Source organism: Ictidomys tridecemlineatus, chromosome 4 (assembly GCF_052094955.1).
Source record: "Ictidomys tridecemlineatus isolate mIctTri1 chromosome 4, mIctTri1.hap1, whole genome shotgun sequence".
NCBI lineage: Eukaryota > Metazoa > Chordata > Mammalia > Rodentia > Sciuridae > Ictidomys > Ictidomys tridecemlineatus.
The window spans coordinates 36,568,651-36,596,329 of record NC_135480.1 but is presented as its reverse complement, the minus strand read 5'-3'; the positions used below and the strand labels follow the sequence as shown (position 1 = coordinate 36,596,329).

The 27,679-nt window shown below is 34.9% G+C and overlaps 1 protein-coding gene and 1 long non-coding RNA gene across 5 annotated transcripts in view; one reads left to right on the top strand and one right to left on the bottom strand.

The window, feature by feature from the left end:
* The window catches only part of Bbox1 (gamma-butyrobetaine hydroxylase 1), a 65,763-nt gene extending 58,750 nt beyond the window's left edge, over nt 1-7,013 (top strand). For all 3 annotated transcript variants that reach the window (XM_013359860.4, XM_013359859.4, XM_040284586.2), the window contains exons 7-9: nt 38-234; nt 4,853-5,019; nt 6,631-7,013. In XM_013359860.4, coding sequence (XP_013215314.1) covers nt 38-234; nt 4,853-5,019; nt 6,631-6,791 — 525 coding nt within the window. In that variant the 3' untranslated portion in view covers nt 6,792-7,013. The remainder of the gene's footprint in view (nt 1-37; nt 235-4,852; nt 5,020-6,630) is intronic.
* The window catches only part of LOC144377069 (uncharacterized), a 91,260-nt gene that overhangs the window by 35,297 nt on the left and 28,284 nt on the right, over nt 1-27,679 (bottom strand). The gene's annotated exons all lie outside the window — the stretch shown is intronic.

Sequence of the window (27,679 nt, the reverse complement as noted above, 5' to 3'; positions counted from 1 at the left end):
ATTATTTTAAACTGTTTTTCTCCATTTCTTCTTTCAGGTTCAGCTTCTGCACTGCATAAAACAAACAGTCACAGGGGGTGATTCAGAAATTGTAGATGGGTTTAATGTGTGCCAAAAGCTGAAGGAAAAAAATCCTCGAGCATTCCAGATTTTGTCTTCCACCTTTGTGGACTTTACAGACATTGGAGTGGATTACTGTGATTTCTCTGTACAATCTAAACACAAAATTATAGAGTGAGTACTTTTATGAATTTCTCATTGCAATAAAACAATTGACAGCAAACTCTCCATTAATCTAATGCTTAAACAGTAGAATGCTTTACTGCAAAGCTATTTTTTTTGTTTAATCTTTTAAGCCAAAAAGGAAAAAAGAATCTTTCCACAGTTGAATGAATTTTTTAATCAAATTACCTTAAATAATCTACTAATATTAGAGGAAAAATAAGATTTAATGTGCACTTCATTTTAAAAGTGTTAGTTCTACATAGTCTTAGTCAATGTGATTGTACTAGCAAAAGTGAAAGGACATAACTCAAAATAGGTAGATCCAGGAGTTACACATTGTCATCTGGAATTTTTCTACACCCTCCCCCACCCCATATTGACTCCTTTTTAAAGATGATCCTCAGAAGCTCCAAGTGTTTATTACCCCTGGAGCTGACAATCACAGCACAAGAAGTGTACTTTTTTCTGTACAACTGTGACAAAGGTAGATGACTCCTTGTCCAACTTATGTCTATGTCTGTCCTTGAAGCAAATGCCGTGGCCAAAGTTGGAGAATTCCTGGTGGCCGAGCCAGGACCACATGCTCATCTATAGAGAGGGTCAGCCTTGTTTGAACTGCATGGACTGAGAATGAAATAGAATCTCCCTCAAAAGATGCTAAGTCAACAAAGATCATATATTCCTTACAGAGAATATTTATGTCTTTGTTCTCTTAAAATTATTTTATCATGATTTCTCCAAGTACCCACTAAGGCTGTAATTTATCATTTTATTCGAGAATCATCTTAGATTTGTCTCTAGGACATTATGTATTCAAAGAGACTTCAGTTAATTGGGGGGTATTTCTGATTTTAGAATTAAATTTGTATTGTTTTTAAAGTAATAGCCACATAGGGAAATAAATTCATTTAGTAGATAATCAAATCTGTAGCACACAGTTTCATTATCATATTTTTATGTACAGCCTTCATTTATTCATCAACAAATAGTTACTGAGGCCAGACATTTTTCTTAGTACTTGGGATATGTCAGTGGACAAAATAAAGATGCTTGCTCTCACACAGCTTGAGTTCTAGTGGGGAAGGGGAGAATTTGAAATTTTGAAATAAATAAGCAAATCATAATGAATATTAAAAACTATTATAGGCTTAAGAGGGGGAAAAAAAGGAAAAGTAGATCAAGATTAAGGGAATCTGTAGGACCAAAGACTTACCACCGATAAAATTTTCATCATTCAATAATGTAGTAACGGAAAAATTTGAACAAAGACTTAAAGAAGTGAAGAAGTTTTCTAGAAAGTGCTAGAGCAAGAGTCCTAAGAAATCTTCAAGAACATATCTAGAGAGTTCAAGAAACAAGCCAGAGCTGAGAGAAGGGAAGTGTGTTAGAAGAAAAGGTCAGATGGGGTCAGCTCATCCGTAGTGTTGTTAATAACTATAAACACCTAGGTTCTCATTCTGAGTGAAGTAGGGAACTGTCATAAGGTTTTGACCAAAGAAGAGACATTTGTATTTAGTTATGTGTTATATAGATCCTCTGGCTACTGTGTTGAACATAGTATAAAATAGAGCAAGAACAGGAGAAGGAAGACCAGGCAGGAAACTACTGCTAGGACTCCCTGTCGAGATGACGGCACCCTGAACATGAGTGGTCCAAGTGACAGTAATGGCCATGTTGAAAAGGATATATTTTTTGATATATTTTTCAGGGAAAAAGATTATTTTCCTGATAGTTTGGATAAGAGGTATGAAGGAAAGACAATCCTCAGGAATATATTCTAGATCAAAATGAAGCTGAGGTGTTCTCTGAGAACTCAGCCATTGAGGGGAGAAAGAGAAGTAATAATTCAAGCTTCTTAGTTATATTATGACAGTTTTAATTATCTAAACGGCTCCTTTAAAATGAGAGCTTTTATCATTTTATCATCAGGAGATTAATAAATTTAATCTGATGTACACATTACACATGTATATAAATGTATCAAAATATTATGTTACCCTATTAATGTGTAATTTTTAATTTTTATGTTTTATGCATGAGTTGAAATAAATTTAAATTTTAAAAATCCATGACAAATAAAAATTTTTCTTAAGACCTAAAATAATTGCAGATTCTGTAAGAGAAGTGAAGCAAGAAACTTAGTTATTGAATGAGATTAACTGAATGTCCATCACCCAAATCATGACTTGGCTTTGATATATTTTGTAATACAATCCAAAATTTGGCCATTTGCAAGGTCTCAGGGATATCCATGGAGATAATAAAGTGTTAAACATTAATCCATTTAAAAATACATTTTTAACAACAAGAGAGAAAACAAGGGTTTCAGTTAATGAGGGCTTCCGTCTCCTGAGTGTTTGGGTTAATTTATTTTTCTTGTAGTTAAACTTTTAAATTCTTTTGAAATTTTCATATCCTTCCTAGTACAAAAGAGTCTCTAAGGCTGCTAAAAGAATCAGTAACAATCCAATACAGTGAAAAATAAATTAATGAAGAAACTGGTGCAAAAAATAATAGTGGAATTAATCAATCCTATTGATTGCAAGTTTACTCATGTGAATACAAGTCTTTTATTTGCCATCTATGCAACCACTTATTCAATGACTTCCCCTTGCTGATTCAGTTTCTTTTCTAAAACAAAAAAAGAAAGAATACCTGCCACTTATCAATAATTTATGATGAAGTAGGAAGTCTAGAGTTAATAAATGGAAGCACTTACCAAAGTGCCTATCAGTGAAAATGCAAAGTATATTTGAGCTTGCTATAATTTTCATTTTATAAATGCCAACAATTTACTGATAATAGTTTTCTATTTCTTATCCAACCTAGAAACCAAAGCAAAGAAAGAATATAATCAGTTATAAGAGTCAAATTGCTTCTAAAGTCTAAAATAATTTTTTCCTGCAGATTCTCTCATAAAATGTGATGCAATAGATAATACCATAGAGACACTCCCCCAGTAAAAGCAAGAAGTTCCATAAAACATCCCATCTCCCTGCAAGACTAATAGGAAATATTCATAGCAGCAACTGGGACTGTGGGAGATATCTATGGTCCTTTCTTTGGGTTCTTGTTGGCATCACTGATGATGATTTGCCTAGATTGGTTCACTGTCATCTTGTTGCTGGTTTATTTTTAAATATTTGTCCTTTGTTCACAGATAAATATATAGCTAGTTATTCTCATCTTTTATGACATTTTACCCTTCCTCTGCATGAAAGTTTGCATTAGATGCTTCCATGCTTCCTTTTATTCTGTTGTTCTATAAAGGAATTTCCTGCTTACTAAGATCCAATTTTGCATCTTTAAGGTTTCAGGCCCCCCCCAACTTCTTCTAACTCTTCAATCCTGAGACTAATGTCTTCTTTAGCAGTCAATTGCATCCTTCCTTCTGTATCCTGACATTAATCATGGTTCACTCTCTGTGTGACCAGTCAGTTAAGTGCAGCCCAGACCCAAACACAAGTTCTCTATGTATGTCCAAGCACATTGAACAATTTGTTTGGTCTGATCCATCAGGTGTGGACTCCACTTAGCTGTTGGCAACCATTACTACCCCCTGGGTTTGTCCCCTGGGGACACTTCTTTAGGAAGTAATACTAAGCAATATGTCACCATCCTGGACCACTTTCTCTCCTATTTTCATTCATACCTACTGTTTCTACCTAAAGGAAAAATAAAAGTTGAGAGTTGCTTGGTACTGAAGGTCTGGCTGAAAGTCCACCTTCCCAAAAAGCTAAAAACAAAAACTACACACTCACACATACACACACACACACACACACACACACACACACACACACAAACACACAGAGAAAAAAAAATCTCCTCTTTTTGCCTCTGTATGTAAGTGATGTCCATGTCTTGCTTATTTTAACCAGCATAGTCCAAACTCCAGAAAGTTTGTTACCTTTTCTTACATTGAAAGTTGTATTATCTTGCATTGTCATGATCACAGTCCATATTATAAGAAAGGGTAGAGAAATCACAACATTAGGATCTTCCAAGGTACTAAAGAGACTTCAGTACTCCCCTAAAGCATGAAAAATATACAGACACAACAAATGTTTATTTACCAACTCTTATGTCCAGGCTTTATGTTGAGAGCTGGGAATACAACACTGAGTGAGATACAGTACCAATCTTCTAAAGGTCTTCAGACTAAGACATGTGGTATAGAGAGGTAGATAGGAAGAATGTTCTCAGGCTAGTCTCTTCTTTTCTCTATTCTCCACTTTCCCTCATCTCCAAACTAGGCATTAAATAAGAACCATATATGTCAAGCTTTTAAAGAATAAAATTTTCTTCCAATTAGATAAAATACAAAAGGTAACTGACCTATAAACTCGTTGCATGAGATTTTAATATGTAAAGCCTATTTCAAAGAACAACAAATAAATTTCACTAAGCATAACAAAATGTTGACTTGAATATATCAGTAACATTTTAATTTTAGTATAATCCCTCCTAGCACTTTTGCAGTGAGATTTCTAAAAACACTTATTCATAATGAATGAATGAAAAAGATGAAGGAATACATTGTACCACAGGTAAATTGAATATCTTGACCCTTACAAATGTAAATAGATATTTCACGAATTATATGTTAATTTTTTCTCTTCAACAGGTTAGATGACAAAGGCCAAGTGGTTCGCATCAACTTCAACAATGCAACTAGAGACACGATATTTGATGTACCTGTTGAGAGAGTTCAACCTTTTTATGCTGCTCTAAAAGAGTTTGTTGATCTCATGAACAGCAAAGAAAACAAGTTCATCTTCAAGATGAATCCAGGTCAGTGGGGACATTTTTTCAAAAAAGTAAAAAATTTGGATTTTCTCCAACTTTACCCATGTAGAATGATATCCAGAACAGTTTTACAGTAGAATCTTGGTGAACAGCTGACTTGGCTTAAAACAGCAGCTTCCTGGCTCCCACCTCTGCTACTTTAAAGAAACTCTGGGCCAAATGAAACCTTCTGTCTGATATTGAGTCTGGTGTTTTCTATTTTCTATCCTAATAGCCTATCAATACAAGCTGAGCCTTCTACTTTATTTTCCTATCCTGGTAGACAAATATGTCCTCATGATGCTGATCATAAAGCACTTAAGTTTATTTCTAAAACTTATAGGCAGAGATAGTATTGAATGAAATAAAATAGTACTTGGAGTACTCTAGCTACTTGAAATAAAGGCACAAAAAACACTGATTTTTTTTTTTTTCTGGACCATACCTGCCAAGTGAAGTGCCTCCACAATTTAGCCTTTTTTTATTTATTTGTTTTTAATTGACAAACAAAATTGTATATACTTGTCATATACATGTTGCTTTGAAGCATGTATATATTATGGAATGGCTAAATCATTCTAATGAATATATGCATTATCTCACATAGGTATTTTTTTTTTACAGTAGAAACACAAAGTCTACTTTCTTGGCAAGTTTCAACAATATAGTACATTGTTATGAACATATTGTGCAATGACTCTCTTGAACTTAAGGCTTTTGTTATCTATAATGACAGGCATAATTTCTCTCTGCTCTTGATTTGGCCAAATGGAAAATTCATTTTACTGTAATTGTTTTTATTTCTTTTCTTTTTTCTTTATCTGTCTTTCTTATTTTTTCTCATGACAGTATCTTGCTATATTTCCCAATATGGGTCTGAAACTCACAAACTCAAGTGAACCTCTCATCTCAGCCCTCCAAGTAGCTGAGACTACCTTAGTGCACCACCATGCATGGTGGAAATTATTTTTAGAATTCAACTTCGGCATAATAAAAAGACTAGAAATTACCATAAACCCATTGCCACGCAGTCACAGCAGGTTGATTTTAAGAGTGGCAACGTGTAAACTGAAACACCATGGGGGGAAATAGTTGGAATCCAGGTTTACCATGTGAAGGCAATGAAGCTTTGGGCAAATCCCTCAACTTGTTGAAGTTTTGATGTTCTCATGTATGAAAGGGCAATTCTTTTTTTAGAGTTCTTATGAATCTTAAAAATAATGTCCATAAAAGACTGGGAATATAAAAGACCAAATAATAATATCACTGAATGATTTGAAACTGTTAAACCAGGTGAATAATTTCCTAATTAAGAGATAAGTGACAAGCAGTAAAAACATTAAAAAGCTTTACACAGAGAAAATCTTCCAAGTAAGAATTATTAAGATGTCCACAGGAGCCTACCAGGCTGTGTGATTTAAGTGTCAAGGCCTAAAACAGTTTGCATCTAGAGGTTGATTAGTGTGACAGCAAATGTGCAGTCTTGGGTAAAGAAATAAATGGACTGTTTATTGCTATGAACTGAGCAGCATTGGGGTTTTGCCTGTTATATTTGCCTGCTTTGTAAATCATTTAAACACAAATTATTAATAATGGGAAAAAAATTCTTTCGTTTAGGTGATGTGATTACTTTTGATAATTGGCGCTTACTTCACGGCCGACGAGGCTATGAAGCAGGAACTGAGATAACCCGCCATCTGGAGGGAGCCTATGCTGATTGGGATGTGGTGATGTCAAGGCTTCGCATCTTAAGGCAGGGCGTTGCTAATGGGAACTGAATCTTGTGTCTCTAATTTTAATAAGATTTCAGTGACTGCATTTATAAGATATGTCACGGTTATTCAAAAGATCACAATCTGTATGGTTCACATATCAATTTAGCACTGAACATGTAACTCCCTCACAACAATACACTGTTGCTTGTAATTCTACTCAATGTCAGCCTTTTCAATGGTGTAGCAATATAACCTCTTCTCCAAATAAATCATTCTTCTGTCTTATTGAATGTTTAGACCCTAATTTCTTTTGCCCACATAAGAGTGCTTCCAGAATGCCTATAAATAGTTTTTAAAGCAAATGAAATATTTCTTCTACAGTTTTTTTTTTTAACAGAGTTTTTGCTTCAAATAAAACTTGGGCTTCAGATAAAATTTCTTAAAACATGCTTCTGCTCTGTTGCCTATGGAGTCTCATTTTTCATGACTTCATATGACTGTCTTGGGAAAAAGATATTTTCAAAGAACGTTTTTATTCACTTTTGTTATAGAATTCCATTAGCCAAATCTCCAACGTGGTGACCTCAACATTGTTTTGTAATACCTAAATTATGACAGCAAAGCCAAGTATACCAAATTAAGAAAAAAAAAATCTTATCTCCCTAAATTTCTCTTACCCTAAATAAAACTCCCCATGGACCACCAGCATTGCTTGCTCCTGTGCATGGATCCATGCTTATTCCTTGCCTCCTACTAACAACTGGGAAGAGAAAAACCAAGACTCAGGCAGTACTCGTGAATGGGCTTCATGTCTGCCACCCTCTGCTCTCTTCAGGGCCAACGCCTTGCCCTAGTGGTGGAATATAGCAATGGAAGTCTCAGTCCTGCTGAGCCCAGTTCCTCACCCCTGACACAAGGGGAGCCTTATCATTAGCATTTGCTGAAATCCCAGTAATACAGACATCTTATAGTCCATAGTATTTGGACCCAACCAAGCCTCCTGTTCTAAAAGTCTTAATCACGGCCATCCTGGCAGGGCACTCCCTGTTGCCTCAAGACCACAGGTAAACATTGCTTCCATTCATATTTTAATTTTGCTTCACACTCACTTCAGTTTCCATGACACTCAGAGTCTGGATCAAGAGTACCTTTATCTCATGTCAGAACACCCCTCTGAGGCTCTGAACTCTGGTATTGAGTCTATATCACCATCCCAGACTCCTCCTTATCATCATATTGTTCATTGCTGGGACTTCCATGTCCTTTCCTATTATCTGGTCTTGCCTAGGGCCACTGCAGTGTGTAACTTATGCTTCATTTCTTTGAACTTGAAAAGGAATGGGCTGGATTCCCAATCTCTCCTCAAATACTCCTAAAATGAAAAATAGGTGAGTTCAATAGGGGAATGACCTAGTTCGAAAGCGCAGCATTCAATACCTCAAAACAAATAATTTACTGGAGTGAGCCCAGACTTCATCTATTCAAAGCATCTAAATTCCAGGCACTTTCCAAATGACACTACATTTTTTATTCATTTAGCGGATATTTATCCCACACTGTGGTATAAGCCACTCTGCTAGAATAAGGATGCAGAAGGTCCTGAAATAAACCTCTTTATAGCCTATTAGGGAATCAGATAAGGATGTAGACAATAATGTGTCACATTAACAGGATGGTTCATAGGAAGGCAACCAAGCCAGAACAAGAAGGCTCCAGGAAAGTTGCAGTCTGAGTTGAATTATGAGAACTAATGGTAATTTTCCAAGTAAAACTATTATCTGTGTCTCTTATGCTGCCATTAAAACAAAAGAGGCACAGATAGTTGAAGAGTAAACACAGAACACGTGTTGACTCTTAAATGAGAAAAGCAGAAAGCAGACCATAGCGGCAGTGCAAATGCTGGGATTGAATGTCTAGGTTCAAATCATAATGATGGCAATCATTTAACCATGTCTCTTTCCCCTAAGCCTCATTTCTTTCTACCTATAAATGAGACTAATAACAGTTATTATTTCATTATATTTTTAAATAAAAGTTTACATGAAGTTGTGTTTTCCCAAGTTTCTGAGATGATGAGTCACACCCACAGGGCCTTTTCTTTTTAAGAAAAAAAGACAGCATCCCAGATCATTCCCTGAAGATTATGATTCAATAAGTCTGGGACAAAGACCAGCAACTATATTTTTAGCAAGGATCCCAGGTGATATGCATCACTAGTAAAGTTTGGAAAATACTGACATATATATATATATTAGTATAGTTCCAGCTCAGGGTAAGTTTTCAAATGATGTTAACTGTTATTACTTATAATAACAGAGGTTGTAGAGGGAGAGAGTAGGTTAGGGTGAGAAGAGATATATAAGACTGAAGACAGAGACAAGGCCAAATCATGAAATGTTAAATGCATGCTGCATTACAGAATTGCTATTTATCTTGAAAGAGCAAGGAAAAGTCATTTAAAGGAATCAAGCAGTGAAATGACTTGATCAGATATTCATTTTTTAAAGATCCATCTGGCTTCATTGTAGAGGAAATTGTTTGTGAGCAAAACTAAAACCCAAAAATTTACTTAGGAGATTACTGCAGGGAGCCATATGAAAAATGAAGAAGGATTGCACTAGAACACTGGGAAGCGGGGATACAGGGATACTTAGAAGTCCAGATCTAAAAGGCCTGACCCACAAAATATAAAGAGGGAGGGAGATAGCTAGGGTCTCTCTCGGGTTTCTCATTAGGAAAATGCTTTACACACAGAGAAATAAGTGACATCTGTCCACTTGGCAGTTGGATATATATGCACATACATCTCTGGACAGAGATCTGGATTAGAAATCTACATTTGGAAAGTATAAAGATTGTAGTTGAAATCGTCACTTGCTTCCTTGGAGACATAGTGACTAAAGTCACAGCCATAATGGGTTGATGATAAACTAATGATATTGGCTTAGCTTATATAATCAGTTTTATGAAAAACATAGGCTTATATTCAAAATCATATAAACTTCTCACATATTTTATTTTTGTCTCCAGAAGACAATGTCCCAAGCCACCACTCCACAGCCTTCCTGTTTCTTTCTCTGCAGCAAATATTATTTCTGTCCTGGAAAGGAGATACAGAGAATTGGATGCAATTGCAACAATTTCTAAAGTGTTATATATGACATGACATATAATGGGCTACAGCAGCTGGTGCTAAATAAAGATGATTGGGTTTCCTGGATATAATTGTCTGAAGAATTGACTTACCCCCAAATTCATAACAGACCTGATGTAACTTGGATTAGAAAATGGCCTTGTTGGCGGAATAGATGCTACTGCCTTCCATTTCTCTGATTTGTCTTGGAGCATGTTAGCTGCTTGCTAGTTAATTGGAATAACTCCACAGTTCACCAGAATGACATGTCACTGATGGATCTGATCCTGATGGATCTCTATCTCTTCTTTTAGCCAACCATTAAAAGGCGAACAAATGAATACTGGTAGAAGGAATTTATGCAAGAAAAGAAATTCTATAGAAAATCTAAGTAACACTGAGGATAATTTCTCTTCAGAAGTTTAGACTATGAAATGGAAGATGTCTTTTAGACAAAAGTATTTCTGTGTGTTAAACATCACCAGGGATACATTTGAAGCAAAAGTTCTTGCAATGAATATGTGATAGAGTTGGACGTGACAGCTTAGTGTATATCTGAATCTGTGCACACTTTTTCCCAGTTATCTAGAATACCCTTCTCCATTTATTGCCTTTTAGCTCAAAAACTCCTCTTTCTTCTTCAAAATTCAATTCGATTGGCCAACAGTATGGTAGAATAGGAGGTTCTACACTCATATCCCCCCAAAGCAACAATAATTTTGACAGCCACCAACAGAAAATGTGTTTTTAGAAGGAATTTTGAGAATCAGGCAGGAAGTGACAAAATCCCAGTGAAGCACAAGACTAAAAAGGCCTGTTTTGAGAAGGCAGATTTATACTCTGGTAGCAGACCCAGAATTAGAGCTACCTCCTGTGGTCTTAGATATAGCTCTGTTTGGCCTTCATCTTGCCACCAGCATCACCTGCTGTGGGACCAAGGGTGAATCATTCCCCTTCTTCCCATGCCCTAGGTAACAGGCCTGTCAAATTTGGCTCCAGCTGAGGACCCTAAAATGACTTGTGACATAGCTCTCTCTGCTCCCAGCCATATGGAAACATTCCTGCCTGCATAGTGACCCACTAGGAGACACATTTGTCCATATCCATGGAGGCCAATTTGCCTAGATCCTGAAAGAGCCCTGCAACTAAGCTCCAGCCCCTCTCAGCTGCAGGCTAAAGATCCACCATGAGATATGCCCATTTCATGCCCCTGGATTCTGCTTGCTGTCTCAGTCAGATCGCAGATCCTAAAGCAACTCTAGAAAACAGATCCCAGGATCCCAACAAGAAGCACCATGTACCATGTACCTGGAGGTAGACTTATAGACTACAGTTTCAACTATAAGCACAGAAGTATCCCTCTGACTCTCTTCTGGTCTTGCCTCCCCAAAACCCACCTAATAACGTGATGAGAGCCTTCCCAGGTACCTGATAGGTGACATAACTTTCTGTGAACCCAGCAGCAAATTTGCTGTCTATGGACATAACTATAGACCCCTGAAGTAGACCCCGTCCCAGCTCCAACACTACTAACCCAGGTCCTGGAGGCAGTCTAGTATACCCAGGGGCCAGAAAAGATTCACACTGGCTGAGCCTCAAATAACAGGCCTGCCAACCACAAGCTCCATCAGAGGTCATGTAACCTGCTATAGATTCAGTCAATTGTGATCCCAGAAGCAATTACATCAAGGCAGAGACCCAACTGAAAAAAGTGTTCACTTGCTAAAACTAGTCTATAAAGACCTGAAGAAGTGCTTACTTCTTTAAATGCATAGATACTAATTCAAGGTTACACATATCAAAGAAGGAGGCAAACACACCATCTCCAAAGGAAATTAATGGATCTCCTATAACTAACCCCAAAGAACTAGAGATCCCTGGGTTACTTGACAAATAATTCAAACTAATCAGTGTAAAGAAATTCAGTGAGATACAAGACAGCAAAAGAGATTAGATAACTAAACAAAACAGAAAAGCAGCAGATTCCGACATGCAGAATTAGTAATTGCACACTTGAAAACAAGTCCTTGACAAGGAGCCAATGAGCAAAATGAAAAGAAAAAGTAAGGGAAAAAAAAAGACAAGAAAGCATTCCTGACCTATCAGACATCATCAATCAAATGAACAAAGGAGGACAAGCAAGATCAATTCAAAGACTATATTTTTTTGAGACACATTATAACCAATTTGACAAAAGGCAAAGATAAAGAAAATGTTGAATGCAGCAAGAAAAGAATGACTTATAGCATACAAAGGAGCCTCCATGAGGCTGGATTTCTAACAGAAACCTTACTGGCCAAGAGAGAGTAAGAGGACCTATTCAAAGTGTAGGACAAAAAATGGCAACCAAGAATACTGTATTTGTCAAAACTGTCCTTTAGAAAGCAAGAAAGGATTTCCAGATAAGCAAGAGCCAAGGACGTTTATCACCACTAGACCTAGAACAAATCCCTAAGAGATTTCTTCAAATAGAAGTGAAAGGACATAAAGGAACAACATAAAACATTAGAAAATATAAAACTCATTGGTAATGGCAAATATATAGTCAAATTCAGAATTCTCTAATTCTGTCTGTAATTGCAGTGTACCCATTGTGTGGTGGGGGGAAGCAAAAGTTCAGAATTTTTATATGTAATAGAAGTTATCAATTTAAAATAGACTGCTACACCTGTAAGATATTTCAGACAAGTCTGATGGTAACCACAAAGAGAAAACCTCTAGAATCAAACATACCCCTACAAATAATCATCAAATCACAAAGGAAGACAACAAGAGAGAAATAAAGGAACTAAGAAGGACAGTCAGAAAACGATTTAACAATATGGTAATAGTGGTTGAATAGATTAATAAAAGCAGGATCCAACTGTATATGTTACCTATAAGAGACCCACTTCAGCTTTAAAAGCACAGAAGTGAAGTGAAGAAAGAGAAAGATATTCTGTGCAAGTGATAACCAAACTAGAGCATGGTTGACTCTACTTCGACTAAAGGAAGACATTAAACTGTCTCTGTTAGCAGATGACATGATCTTTTACACAGAAAACCCTAAATGCTCCACTTAAAATTGGGTAAATCGATTCAACAACTTCAGTAAAGTTACAAGATACCAAGGTAACATAGGAGATAAAATAGCCTCTTCAGTGAATCAGATATGACAAGATTATGAAATAATTTGAATAGAAATTTTTTAAACTATGATTAATATGCTCTCATAGGTAGACAATATGCAAGTGGATATTGCAGATGGATAAAACAAGCATAAAAAAGTAAAGTCATAGAAAAATAAAAAGAATGCTAGGGATTGAAACTACTATAAGAGAAATTATGTATAAGATAATAACTATATATATATAACTATGTATAACTATAAGAGAAATTATGAGCCTTTGACAGGCTCATTAGTAGACCAGACATGATTGAAGAAAGAATTTCTGAGAGGACATGAAAATAGAAATTCCCAAAATGAAAATCAAAGGAAAAAAAAAAAGAATACAAGAGAAAACAACAGGATATACAAGAACTGTGGGACAACTATAAAAGGTGTAATATAGACATTATAGAAACACCAGAAGGAGAAGAAAAGCAAACACAGGTAATATTTGAAGTGATAATGACTAATTTACCTAAAACTAAAGTTAGACACCAAACCACAGATCCAAAAAAGTCAGGGAACACAAAGCAGGCTAATGCCAAAATAAAGAACAAACATTTTTTTAAAAAAACACTAGGCATACCTATGTTCAAATTTCAGACAATTAAAGATGTTTTTTTAGAAACCAGAGGAAAAATAGCTTATCTACAGAGAAGCAATGAAAAGAATTATATTATACCTATCTTCAAACACCATACAGGAAATCAAAAAGATAGTGAAGTAAAATAATTAAAGTATTGTGAAAAGAAACATCTGCCACCCTAAAATTCTAGACCCTGACAAAGGAATTTTCAAAATTGAAAAAGAAGCAGAAATTTTCTCAAACAAAAACTGAATCTGTTTCCATTATATCTGCTTTGCATGAAATATTAAAAGAAGCTCAGAGAGAAACAAGTTGATATGTGTCAGAAACTCAGACCGACATAAAGAAAAGAAGAGCACAGAGAATGAATAAGTAAAGATAAAAGAAAATGCCACATTACTTATAACTAAGTGGTTGCCTTCTCAAGTATTTGATTACATTAACTTATCAGTGTCTCTGATGAGAATCATCTTTCTATTTGTTTCTTTTAGTTGAAACATAAAATAATTCGATCAAATCATGAGACTCTTTGCTTTCACTTAATCTTAGTAGTAGCATACTGAGTGTTTTAACTCTTGAGTATTTTCTACATTAATAATGTTGATACAAGGGTACAGTATAGCATGTTAACATATGACTCCAGTTATTATTAAACCCCCAAAGGATTTTGCTCTCTCTTTGATGGAATTTAAAGCTCAGGGGTTTGACATAAGGAGATTCAAAAATACAAAATTATTATGTATTTGTGCATGTGTATCATGCATACTTTTCTAAATCAAAATCATAAGTTAATCATATATTCAAAGTAACTGACATCACCTAAAAGAAAATTAAGAAATCATTCTTGCAAATTTACTATTAAGTACTGGAAGGAGGAAATACACACACACACACACACACACACACACACACACACACACTTTAATTCCATTATCTTGGTCATCTTCATAAAAAGATTGATTTACCATTGTCCCAGTAGAGGGGACAATTTTCCTTCTTGTTGACTAGAACACCATGTCTAAATGGGATGAGCTTGTGCCCATCTTTACTTCAGTACTGTCAGAGAACAAGGAGATACATCAGTCTCACAATATTTTAGTCAGCTTTTTCTCTGTTGCAACCAAAAGACCTGACAAGAACAATTAGAAGAGGAAACAATTAGAGGAGGAAAAGTTGGGGCTCATGGTTTCAGAGGTCTTAGTCCATAGATGGCCAACTTCATTTTCTGGGGCTTGAGGTGAGGCAGAACATCATAGTAGAAAAGTGTGGTGAAGGGAAACAACTCAAGACATGGCCCCAGGAAGCAGAGAGAGAGAGAGAGAGAGAGAACTCTGCACAACAAGGATAAAATGTATACCACAGAGACCATAACACAGAGACAATGGTTATTCTTTGTACTAGTTTTTATTATCCTTTTTTCCCCTACTGAATGAACCAACTATGTTGATGTTGCGTGCACAGAACCACAACAGATTCCTTTGATAATAATCACTGTGACAAATCTTAAGGGCAACTGTGACCACTTACTTCAAAGATAAGCAATATGAATGAGACCCTCGGGTACAGCTTGAACATATTAGACAGTGTCTTTTTAGAAGGTCCCACCCTCAATTCATCACCACAAACACCTATCTCCCAACTTTTTCCCCACCACCACTACACAGTAACCTAAAGAAAGCACAATATGTTAACATTGTGAACTCACAATGGAATTTCATGTCTGCTAAAACTGTATTTTTTTTCTAATTCCAATTTAGTTTTAAAAGTTTGAAAAGGCAGATAAGGTTAGCAGAAGCTATAAAGGAAAACATTTCTTGCTTCAAACTGTATACTTGATATAGGAATTTAATTAAATATTTAAGTAGCATCAAAGGCCATTTCTTTTGGAGGGAGAGCCATTACTTTTTCATATTTTTATTATAGAATTTTTGCTTGATAATCACACAAAGTTGATATTTCAGAAATTGGACTCTGTTCTCCTTTCCAGAAATAAAGAAGACCTCCAACATAACTCCAATAAATACATAGATCTATAGAATGAAAAATTACTTTAACTATCATTTAATTTACTATTTCCCAAAGTATAATACAATATCATTAATTATAGATGAGATTATTTTAGAACATCAATAATATACTCTAAGTTTTTTTAATTGTTACATATTTTATAGTTGTAACTTCTAATTATGATGAATGGTGCTAGTTTACCCATGATGGAAATGACATAAGGTTGCTTTTCAAATTGAACTAAGTAACTATGAAAATAGTCTTAATATTACAGGTGGTACTAATTTGAAAAGTAGTATCCTATTGTCTGAAATTTGGAAGATGCTGATTATTTTATAAACAAGCAAACAAAATCACCATAAAAGAAATTAATTTTCATGGCCATATGTAGCGAATCGTATAGCTAGAATTCAAACACAAATTTTGGCTTCCTATTCATTTCACTGTTCCTCTCTGCAAGGATTTCAGTCTCTTGTGGAATTAGATTGGCTCCTTACTTCTTCCAAGTGTTTGACCGATGGCATTAAATTGGCTGTGAAACAATCCCAGAATTGATTCAGCAAAAAAATGTGAAAGGGCATAGAGATCATTTGGAAGGTCTAACAATCACAAGAATCTAAATCAATGCAAATGTTCTCAAATTACAGAGTGCATTGGAATCACCTTGGAAATTTGTTTAAAATGCTGACCATGCCCCCAATCTGCCATCACTCATATTCCGTTGGTCTAGGTCTACAAATATGGATATTTAAATAGCATCCCAGGATTTGGGCTGTAAATAACCTGAACTTTAAGAAATTGCTCTGATCACTTGGTCTAAAGGAAGTGCCTCCTTTAAGCTAAAATGGCCTAATGAATATTTAATATATATGGTTTACCTGAACTTCTCTCACTTTCTTCAAACTAAGACTTCCTTATTTTCCTTTGGTTCACCAAAGAAGCCAAGAGAACCATCACAGAAAGGGTATCTTTATTCTATACACTTAGGGTTCAGTAACTAGATCCCTCTCTCAGTCCAAATAAGTCTATTTCTTCCTCAGCTTCTGGGCCTACCACATGCTCTCCTTAAAACTAAATTCTTCCTGGAAGCATTGACCACAACTATAATCAAAGGACTTTCTTTGTAAACCATTACCTGGACTTTTCTTTTTTCTTCTTGGGTGAACATATTGGTATTGGCATTGCTATAGTCATAATACACAGCACACGTGGGACCCAGAATACAATTAATGAACTGTTGCTAAATAAACAAGCATGACAGCATTTTGGTGAACAGATCTTTCTTTTTAGAAATGGTCTAAAATTTATATTTGGTAGGTAGAAAAAAGTGAATAAAATATACCTTTCCTTCTATCCTTGGAGAAAGTAGCATTTCCAATGGTCATCCTATAACATGGCCAGGATGATAATGGTTATAAATGCTTATTATTGAAATTGTATGAGAAAACACAATGAATGCAAAAAAAAGTGTTTTGGCTTATGATATAAGCAAAGTCTATGATATAAGCAAAGATCCTGAGCTAAGTTTTACATTGTCTGGAAGTCATATGGAAAATGTCACCTGTCACTGATGTTCAGTAGACCCAAATATTGGCATTCACCAAAGACATCAGCAGGCCTCACTGCCTCTTCAGACATCCCTAGCCTTGGCTGTTGAGGACTACCAAGCTTTCAGCAAGACAAATCTCCGCTAACAGAACTGCAGACAGATTACCCACTTGGACCTTCCCTGAAGGTGACCTGCCATACTCTACCCAGCCAGCATCCTCATACCCATCCACAAATGAAAAGTCTGTCCTCTTTAAAACCAGAGTGAAATGCCCATTCAATCTCTTTTTTGTTTGTCATAGAATCTATTTTTATTGGTTGTTCAAAACATTACATAGCTCTTGACATATCATATTTCATACTTTAGATTCAAGTGGGTTATGAACTCCCATTTTTACCCCGTATACAGATTGCAGAATCACATCAGTTACACTTCCACATTTTTACATAATGCCATATTAGTAACTGTTGTACTCTGCTACCTTTCCTATCCTCTACTATCCCCTCCCTCCCCTCCCATCTTCTCTCTCTATCCCATCTGCTATAATTTAATTCTCTCCCTTGTTTTTTTTTCCTTTCCCCTCACAACCTCTTATATGTAATTTTGTATAACAATGAGGGTCTCCTTCCATTTCCATGCAATTTCCCTTTTTTCTCCTTTTCCCTCCCACCTCATGTCTCTGTTTAATGTTAATCTTTTCCTCTTGCTCTTCCTCCCTACTCTGTTCTTAGTTGTTCTCATTATATCAAAAAAGACATTTGACATTTGTTTTTTAGGGATTAGCTAGCTTCACTTAGCATAATCTGCTCTAATGCCATCCATTTTCCTGCAAATTCCATGATTTTGTCATTTTTTAGTGCTGAGTAATAGTCCATTGTGTATAAATGCCATTTTTTTTATCCAGTCATCTATTGAAGGGCATCTGGGTTGGTTCCACAGTCTTGCTATTGTGAATTGTGCTGCTATGAACATCGATGTGGCAGTATCCCTGTAGTACGCTCTTTTAAGGTCTTCAGGGAATAGTCGGAGAAGGGCAATAGCTGGGTCAAATGGTGGTTCCATTCCCAGCTTTCCCGGGAATCTCCATACTGCTTTCCAAATTGGCTGCACCAATTTGCAGTCCCACCAATTCCAATGCCACATTTCACAGAAATAGAAAAGACAATCTTAAAACATGTGCTGCAAAAGTGCAATCAATGAGAGCAAAAATAAACAAGGGGACTAAGTCAAACTAAAATATTCTGAATATCAAAGAAAACAACTCAGAAAAATGGAAGGCAAGCTACCTAATGGGAGAAAATGTCTGCAATCCAAATGTGTGATAAAGTTTATCTCTGAAATAATTGAGGAACTCAGTCAACTCAAGAAAAAAAAATAAAATAAAATAATTTTAAAATGTGCAAAAGAATTTGAACACATATTTTTTCAAAGAAGATAATTATGAGTAGTCAATATCACTAATTATCAGGAAAATGCAAATCAAAACCACAATGAGATATCACCTCACACTTGTTAACAAGCTGTTCTCAAAAAGACAAGAGATAACAAGTATTGGCAAAAGTGTAGAGAAAAGAGAATTCTTACATACTGCTGGTGGGACTGTAAACTGGCACAGCCATTATGAAAAACATGGAGGTGCTTGCCTTGCATACACAAGGCCCTGGGTACAATCCCCAGCACCACAAAAACAAACAAACAAACAAACAAAAACATGGAGAGCCACCAAAAGGGGATGGTTTCAGATCCAGGGGGAAAGCGTAGGGAGAACTTGTACTAAAAAGAAAGAAGTGCCTTGAGAATAAGGGGGATACCAAATGTGCGATCGTTTGAGCATGACTATGGCAACAGATTGACTATGGTTAGCAGTTCCTGAATTCATACTAAAATTAATAAAGAGAGGTGAATGGAAAGTGCCACCTTTCAGTTAGAATGCTAGCTAATAAGATGGGAAGAATAATGGAATTAGAAAACTACCTTGACCATAAGAAGTGATTCAAATAAAGATTATCAGCATATACTGAAACTATTTTACTATGGGTAAAAGTTTAAGAAACAGAATTTTTACATAGTTTCAAAGTAACTCTTCATACACTATTTGTTACCTACTTGATAACTAATAAGTACAGAAATGCTTGAAAAATGGAGAACTTTTGCAGATACCATGTTAGTCAAGTAATAAAATTCAACACCTAAAACAGTGGCTTGAATACACCCCTTATGCTTCCTTATATGAAGAACTAATAATAGCACAGCATAAGTCTGCCTTTCTGGCCTATGGCAGAAAATATTGGATCTAAATATGAGAAAATATCAGATAAATCTAAATATGAGAAAATATCAGATAACTCTGAGGAACACTCTACATAGTAACTTTCCTGTACTTGTCCAAAAGGTCAGAGTCATGAATAGCAAGGGAAAAAAAAAATAAAATCTTTCAAGTTCAAGAGGACCAAAGACACTTGACAACTAAATGCAACCGTGATCCTAGGTTAACTCTTAAGGAGAAGGAAAAGATGCCACTTACAAACAGCATTTTCTAATAATGGTAAAATTTAAATATAGTCCAGTTTTGAATAGTAATATTTTATTAATGTTACTTGGTTCTGAGAGTTGTCTCATGGTTTTGGAACACAGGGTTCCTAAAGAATTTAGTTGTGAAAAGGCATTGTATCTTCAACTTATTTTCTAATGTTTCCAAAATAATAATATAATAATAAAAATGTAAATTAAATATACCCATAATATATACACACATATACAGAGAAAGAAATTTAAAAGGTAAATATAGTAAAATGTTTACTTTTGGAGAATCTGAGTTAAGTTTGCGCAGAAGTTTAACCTATTCATGCAACTTTTTAGTAAATTTGAAAGATTAAATGAAGAAGAAAAGACTCTTAAAATGGAGGTAACAAGAGCTATACTATAGATTTAATATGTGTGAAGTGCTTGGTGCTAGAGTCTAGAAGATGCTTAGCAAATCATTGCAACTATACATTCTAAAGCTCTCATTACACATCCATGCACTGGTGCTAATGGGATTTTGAGGAAGTTTTCTGATGAGTTTTGCCTTTTCTTTAACTTATAGAGCTATTGTAACAGGTAAAAAAAAAAATAATTTCTTTATTGGAATGTTCCAAATTTTCCTAAATCAATACAAATGTTTGCCCATTCAACTTTTCCCAAGTATTTTAGTAAAAAGCAAAAATTCTGCTGATAGCCCCTTATGTTCATATAGTGAATATTTGCAAATTTTGTCTCACTGGATACTCACAATGACCCTGTGGGTAGTTAAAATCATTACTTGTGTTTCACAGATAAGAAACTGAGAGTGGAAAAGAATGTTAAATAATTTATAGCTAATAATTGGAGGGGCACAGTCCCATATTTTGTGATTTTTAAATCTAGTACTTCTTTTCTACTAAGAATTAATTTACCATATTATGCAGTGTTTAAAGAAACTTACATGATTTGTACAAATTGGGATGGCCATAAAATCTTGCTATAACATGACTGCATATATGGTTAGGGAGGGCAATTAAAACAAAACATGGGGGACTGGGGTTGTAGCTCAGTGGTAGAACACTTGCCTAGCACATGTAAGGCACTGTGTTCAATCCTCAGCACCACATAAAAATAAATAAGATAAAGGCATTGTGCCTATCTAAAACTAAAAGTATTTTTTTAAAAACATGGAATATATAGAATTCAGACTAGCTACAAATGTAAAAGATTCAGTCTTTTGTAACAAGCTAACTTTACAAAGCACTTTAAAGACCTAAATAAAGACAGAGATATACCATGATGCTGGATGGAAAGTTTAATGTTATAAAAATGTCCATTCTCTTCCAATTCATTCATAATAAAATAAAATTAGAACCATAATTCCAATTGGATCATTTGTGAACTATGACAAGCTGGTTCTAAAACTCATATAAAAGAGAAAAGGCACAGGAATAGCCAAGAACATTAAAACAAAGAAAAGGAAAAACAAGGGGTGTCTACACTACCAGATGTCAAAGCAAACCATGTCATAGTAGTGAGAACTACAGTGTTGGCATAGGAATAGAAAACTCTTCCATGATATAGAACACAGTACAAAACCTATCTGTAATTTTATTTATGATAAAAGTGAAATTTCATATCAATGGGGAAAAGATGTTCTTTCCAATAAATAGCATTGAATAACTGCCATCTATTTTCAAAGCTATAAATTTAGATCCCGTCCTAGTGTTATAAACAAAAGTAAATTCCAGATGGATTATGAACTTAGCTAAACACACAAAATGTGAACATATACTAAGAACTACATGAGAATATTTTACAGTAACGGAATAGGAAAGACCTCCCTAGACTAAACACAAATCTAAAAGACAAAAGGTTGAACTTCATAAAAATGTAAAACTTACTGGGCGCACATGCCTGTAATCCCAGCATCTCCGGAGGCTGAGACAGGAGGATTGTGAGTTCAAAGCCAGCCTCAGCAAAAAGTGAGGTACTAAACAACTCAGTGAGACCCTGTCTCTAAATAAAATACAAAAAATAGAACTGGGGATGTGGCTCAGTGGTCGTAGTATCTCTGAATTCAATCCCCAGAATACCCACCAATAAAAAACAAATGTAAAATTTCTTCTCAACAAAAGTCAAAATAAAGACAAAAGATAGATGAAAAAATTAACAAGTAAATTATTATTTTAAAAAAATATATAAAGAACTACAACTTTTTAATTAAAACCAAGAAAGAAATGGTTAAAATACATGAATAGGCAACTACAGAGGAAGAAATGTGATCAGCCAAAAAATATCTGAGAAGATGCTCAATCTCACTGGCAATCAGGAAATTATAAATTAAAATAACAGTGAGATGTGTTTTTCCATCAGACTGGAAGAAACAAAAAAGACTGATACCCAATAATGAGATAGAGGTGGGGGAAAGACTACTGAAACCCAGAAGAGTCAGAAAGACATGGCTGATGAGCTGAGTGGAAACAACTAGAAGTTCTAGGTAAGGAAAGTGAGAAAACCAACTCCTTCTGCTTTCCTAACACAAAGCCAATATTTATATCCAATCCAGATGTTGTTGCTATTATTGAGTCTGAACATAGTAATTAGTGGGCTGAGACATTATTTTCTTAACTTGTGTGACTGGAGAAGGCATACAACCTAAATGTATTTTCATCTAGGTCAGGATAAGAACTAGTGCCCAGAGAAGATTTAGAGACACAGTGAAAAAAAATATAAAATATCTTTACTATTACATCCATGAGTTGAGCTTAATAAACATCACATATGTTATGATGTATGCGTATGTGCATACATGCATACACATAGACATACACACTCATACTTATGCACACTCAGTGTTGGTCCCCATACTGATGAGCTGCACAACTACATATTCAACAGATTAAACTTGAGGAAAAAAATGTCTGTACTAAACTTGCTCAGACTTTTTTTCTTTTTATTATTTTCTAAACAATTATTACCCACTATTTACACAGCATTTACATTGTGTTAGGTATTATAAGTGTATGCATTTGTGTATGTTCTATACAAATACTACACCATTACATGTAGAGGATTTAAAGGTCCTGAACCCAAATCACCAGCAGATACCAAGGAACAACTGTATATATATACAAAGTACTGGAAAGATACAATTATATTGTTGCCACAAATTTCCTCCAGAAAATAATTACATTTTTATGTATGCACAAAATGCCACAATGAAACCCTCAATTCTGTAAAAATAATATGCAACGATAAAAAGTACATATCAAGAATTTTTATAAAAAGTAGGCATGTGGGAATTATTATGTGGTACATCTCTTTCAATAATAGATCTTATGCATTATTCCTAAATAGCATCAACTTAATTCTATAGCATCCAAAAAAGATGTGCATAGGCATTGATGTATACCTGAAAAGAAGAATAATTCCGAGTCTACCAAAAACAAATCTTAGGCAGAAAAAAAAAATTCTATCCTAATTTATGCCTTCATCTTGTCTCTGCTGAACCACTAGAGTCCATACAACTGATAGTACTCTATCAAGTTCTATACTCTTTCTTGCTGGCTATGTAGTCTTGGGCAAGTTACTTAGCTTTTCCAAGCCTAAACTCTATTTATAAGATAGGGTTAAAGTACTTCTATTTATCTCTAAGAATTGTTGTGAAGATTAAATATCATGTAAGAATCAGTATTGCTGGGTGTGGTGGCACATGCCTATATTCCCAGTGGCTCCGGAGGCTGAGGCAGGAGGACCATGAGTTCAAAGTCAGCCTCAGCAAAATGTTAGGCACTAAGTAACTCAGTGAGACCCTGTCTCTAAATAAAATACAAATATGGCTGGGGATGTGGCTCAATAGGGGAGTGCAGCTGAGTTCAATCCCAGGTACCCCCCTGCAAAAAAAAAAAAAAGAAAGAAAAAATATTATTTGAAAAATTAATGCAATGTTAATATGATTAATATAAACATCTAATATAAATATATAATGCTAAATATTTAATGGATTAGTACAAATACTTAATATTTACAATCAATACATTACAATTAATGATTGATATATGGTACCTATGCTATTGTAAGAAATTCCTAATTTACCTCCTTACCACTAATCTAACCACTTGCTAGTCTCACTGTGACAAAGTTATTTTTTCCAAAATAAGAGTTTAGTCTTTCCTCTGGTCCTCTAAGGCTCAGCTTGTGTGTCATCTCTCCCACAAAGTCATCCTACTTCTTTTCATAACGTGACAGATAATCTTTTTCTGTATGTAAAATCCTCTGTTGCCCTTTGTATAATATTTATCTGTTATAGGTAATCTCCCTTACTTGATGGTGGTATATAAAATGAGAGACGCTAGCACATACAAAGTGCTTCCAATATGAAAGGTAGTGTTCAGCATTTCTAATTACTTTTTCCAGTTACTCCTTAACAGGTTAAGAAATAGATGCTAAATGTCTTGATCAAGAACATTGGGTGAGTAAGGTAGGAAGTCACTACATAAACCCAATCTTCATATTCCAAAGACCATATTTCAATTGCTATGTCTTGTACTTCTTGATATTCCCAGAACCTGCTATAGGATTTAGTAAATATTTGAGGAAAAAAATTAAAATATGATGTAGTCAAGTGTGTGTATCATTACATCAAAATAGACGTCACTATTATATATAACTATAATGCACTAGAAACAACTTTAAAACAGAAATTACTGCCAACAAAATTGGGAAGAGGAAAAATACAGCTCCCCTCTTTTTCAGAGAAAAGAATGATCCGCTAATAAACAATGACAAATACCACAGAAAATACAGAAAGGAAAAAAAAATCTACCTGTACTCTCTGGAGACTAAACAAAAATTTACTAAAGTAAATTTTGAAAGGTTATCAAAACTTGGGTGAAGAAACTAAAAGGAGTTTTCAATGTCTACTCCCATAGCTTAAGGACAAACTGCAGTCATGACGTGATAAAATGTATTAGGGTGGCTAATTCTCTGAGAGAAAGCCTTCCATCTTGGTCACCTAAGGAGCAGAACAATGGAGTCTGGGAAATCCAGTCACCAGAAAGTAAGGGGCTAACCTCAGATGGTAGAAATCTAAAGAAGAAGGGTTCCAGATGATGGGTAAGAATTCTAAAATACATGTGCTGGTTCCACTCAAAGATTCACATAAAACTAAAAGAACTCGTCTGAGATCTAAATTTTCACGACAGTTGAGACAGGCTTTCTAGTCTGAGCGTAGCCAAGTGAAGTGCCTGCTAATGAATACTCTTTAGAGAATTAAAACAGTATACAAATTCCCAACATATAAACAAAACAATGTGCAGGACATAATCCAAAATTACTCAAAGAATGAGGAACCAAGAACATGTGAACCATTCTCATAGGAAAAGACAAACATCACAAGTCAATCACCAAATGACCCCAATCTGGGGTTTATCAGACAATGACTTTAAAGAAGCCGTTATAATGCTCTATAAGATGAGAGAAAAAAATGCTTTAATGCATCAGAAGAAAGGGTAGACTTCTCAGCAAAGAAACAAAATAAAGAATGAACCTAAACACCTTAAATGAAATTCATGGAAAAAGCTTAAAACCATAAATGGAAATATCAAAGGCAGTATTCAGTCAACTTAAAAATTAATCAATACATAAATTTCTTCCAATCTAAAGAAGAGTGAAAAATAATGCAGAAAGCCTCCAGTACTGGGAAAAATCTTGAAATCTCTAGAATATGCATTCTTTTAGTCCAAAAAAAAAAAAAAGAAAAGAGAGACTTGAGAAGGAAAAACTATTTAAAGAAAGAATAGCTGAAAACATCCAAATATGGTAAAGGAAATACACAGTGATTTCCACATTAAGAACCTCAGGAAACACTAAGCAGTGAAAGTATGAAGAAAACCACATCTAGCATGTCATAGTCAAACTGATGAAACCAAACAAGAAGAGAAAAAAACTAAAGTCAACCAGAAAATAAGCATATAGTGGAAAAAAAGAACAAGGAACACAGCATAATTTGTTTGGTTAAAAGAAAGCTGTCATCCTGGAATTCTATGTCCTTTAAGAATGAAGATGAAAAAGCTACTTTAGTATAAAATAAACTAAGGGAATTCACAACCAGATCGACACTAAAAGATAAGCTTGCTAAAAGGGCATTTCTTTTTTCAGACTGAATGAATTTAATTGCAGAGATAAACACAGACCTTTAAGAAAGAATGAAAAGTGCCCCCAAAGAATCAAGATTTGGTAAATTTTTAAAATGAATCTTAATGTTTTTTAAAATACACAAAAATACTTCATGCAAATATAGTAGTATATTCTTGCAATATATTTGCCATGTGATCCAGCCCCCCATCTCCTAGATGTTTACCCAAGAAATGTAAAAACATGTCTAATCAAAGACCTGCCCCAAAATGTTCTTTGCCCACAATATTAACAATAATAAAAACTGTTATTCCCTTTATTAACAATAATAAAAACTGGATGCATGTGAGGTCCCAGTCAACAGATGGCTGGACAAAGGGTAGTATATTCTTACAATGAACTACTATTCCAAAATGAAAGAGAACAAATATCTGATACATGCAACTACATGGAGGAATATAAAAACACTTTACTGAGCAAAAAAAGCTACACATGAAGGGTACATATGGTGATTCTATTTATATAGAACCCTAGAAAAGGCAAACTGATCTACAATGTCAAAAGGGGTACCTAGAGCAGAGGCACAGGGAAGACTGGACTGTGAAAAGTCCTGAGGAAACATTTCAGGGTGGTGGGAATGTTCTATAACTTGACAATGGGACCCCTGGTGTCAAAATTTATCTGGGTCTGAAGTGCTTTAAATTACTGTAGGTATTGCATATAAAATATACTTCAATGAAGTTAATAAAAATTTTTCAACTAAACTAAAAGTAGGAAGAAATGAGTTGAGTCTAGGAGAGTATATATGAGAGAGGTGGTAAAAATGAAAATTACTGGGATAAATACAATGCTGTGGCTTACATGGGGCCTTAAGACCAAATAAAGTGTATTTGCGGAAGGCAAACTCTTACATTCCTCAAAAGATAATCTCACATTTGACTGCTACATACTTTTAGGTCAATGCTTTTCTTGCACTTCTAACCCATATTTGTCTACGAATAACTGCTGACTCAGGATAAAATTCCTTGTACAAAAATATCTGGAAGTCAAAAAACTCTCGGAGATTTAATCACAAATTGCATCATAATTGTAGTTAATGTCACCTCAATAAAATTATGTTGGATGAGTTAATTTGCCTAGCTGACAAAATGACTTGACTGAAAAGCACAGAGTACTGAGATTTTAAAAAATTAGCTATACCATCTCCTCTAGCAATTGTACTTCCTGTTTATTAATTAAAAAATAATGAAACCATCTCTGGAAGCACATTTACATGTTCAGCACATCTGTCCACCATTAGCTTTGAATCTAATGGAAAGATGAAAACAGCAAGCTGCTAACTTAGCAGGAAGATTTTGCTCTTTAATATTAATATTCTTTTACTCTCTGAAGTGCTCCAAGGTTTGATCCAACTACATAAATGAAAAAGAATTTGGACTGAATCTGAATTAAATTTTTATTAGAAAATTTTTGAACCATTTCTATCATTCAGTTTTATTAAAAATCCTCCCCTATTTCCTATGTTAGGAACACTAGAAGAGAAGGGTGTTTGGACTACTGTAGGGTAAACTGTGCTTTCTAAAATAGAAGGAAGAAAATGAAAAAGAGAACAGGCTAGGGAAGGAGGCAGAGGAGGAGAAGGAAAGAGAAGAAAGAGTGAGTTTTAAATATTTCCTTCTTATAATTGTGTCTTCAGTAGTCCCTCACTATAGAGTCAGAGTAAATGTAACTAGTGTGTGTCTTATGGGATTTATAAACTTATTTTGAAAGAAAACATTAATAATAGGTTCAAAATGGGGAGGTATTGTTGTGATTTATGTGATTTTTCAAGGCTATATAGAACTATCTGAACCTAAAATATAGAAAAGATACATTTAACTAGAGACTC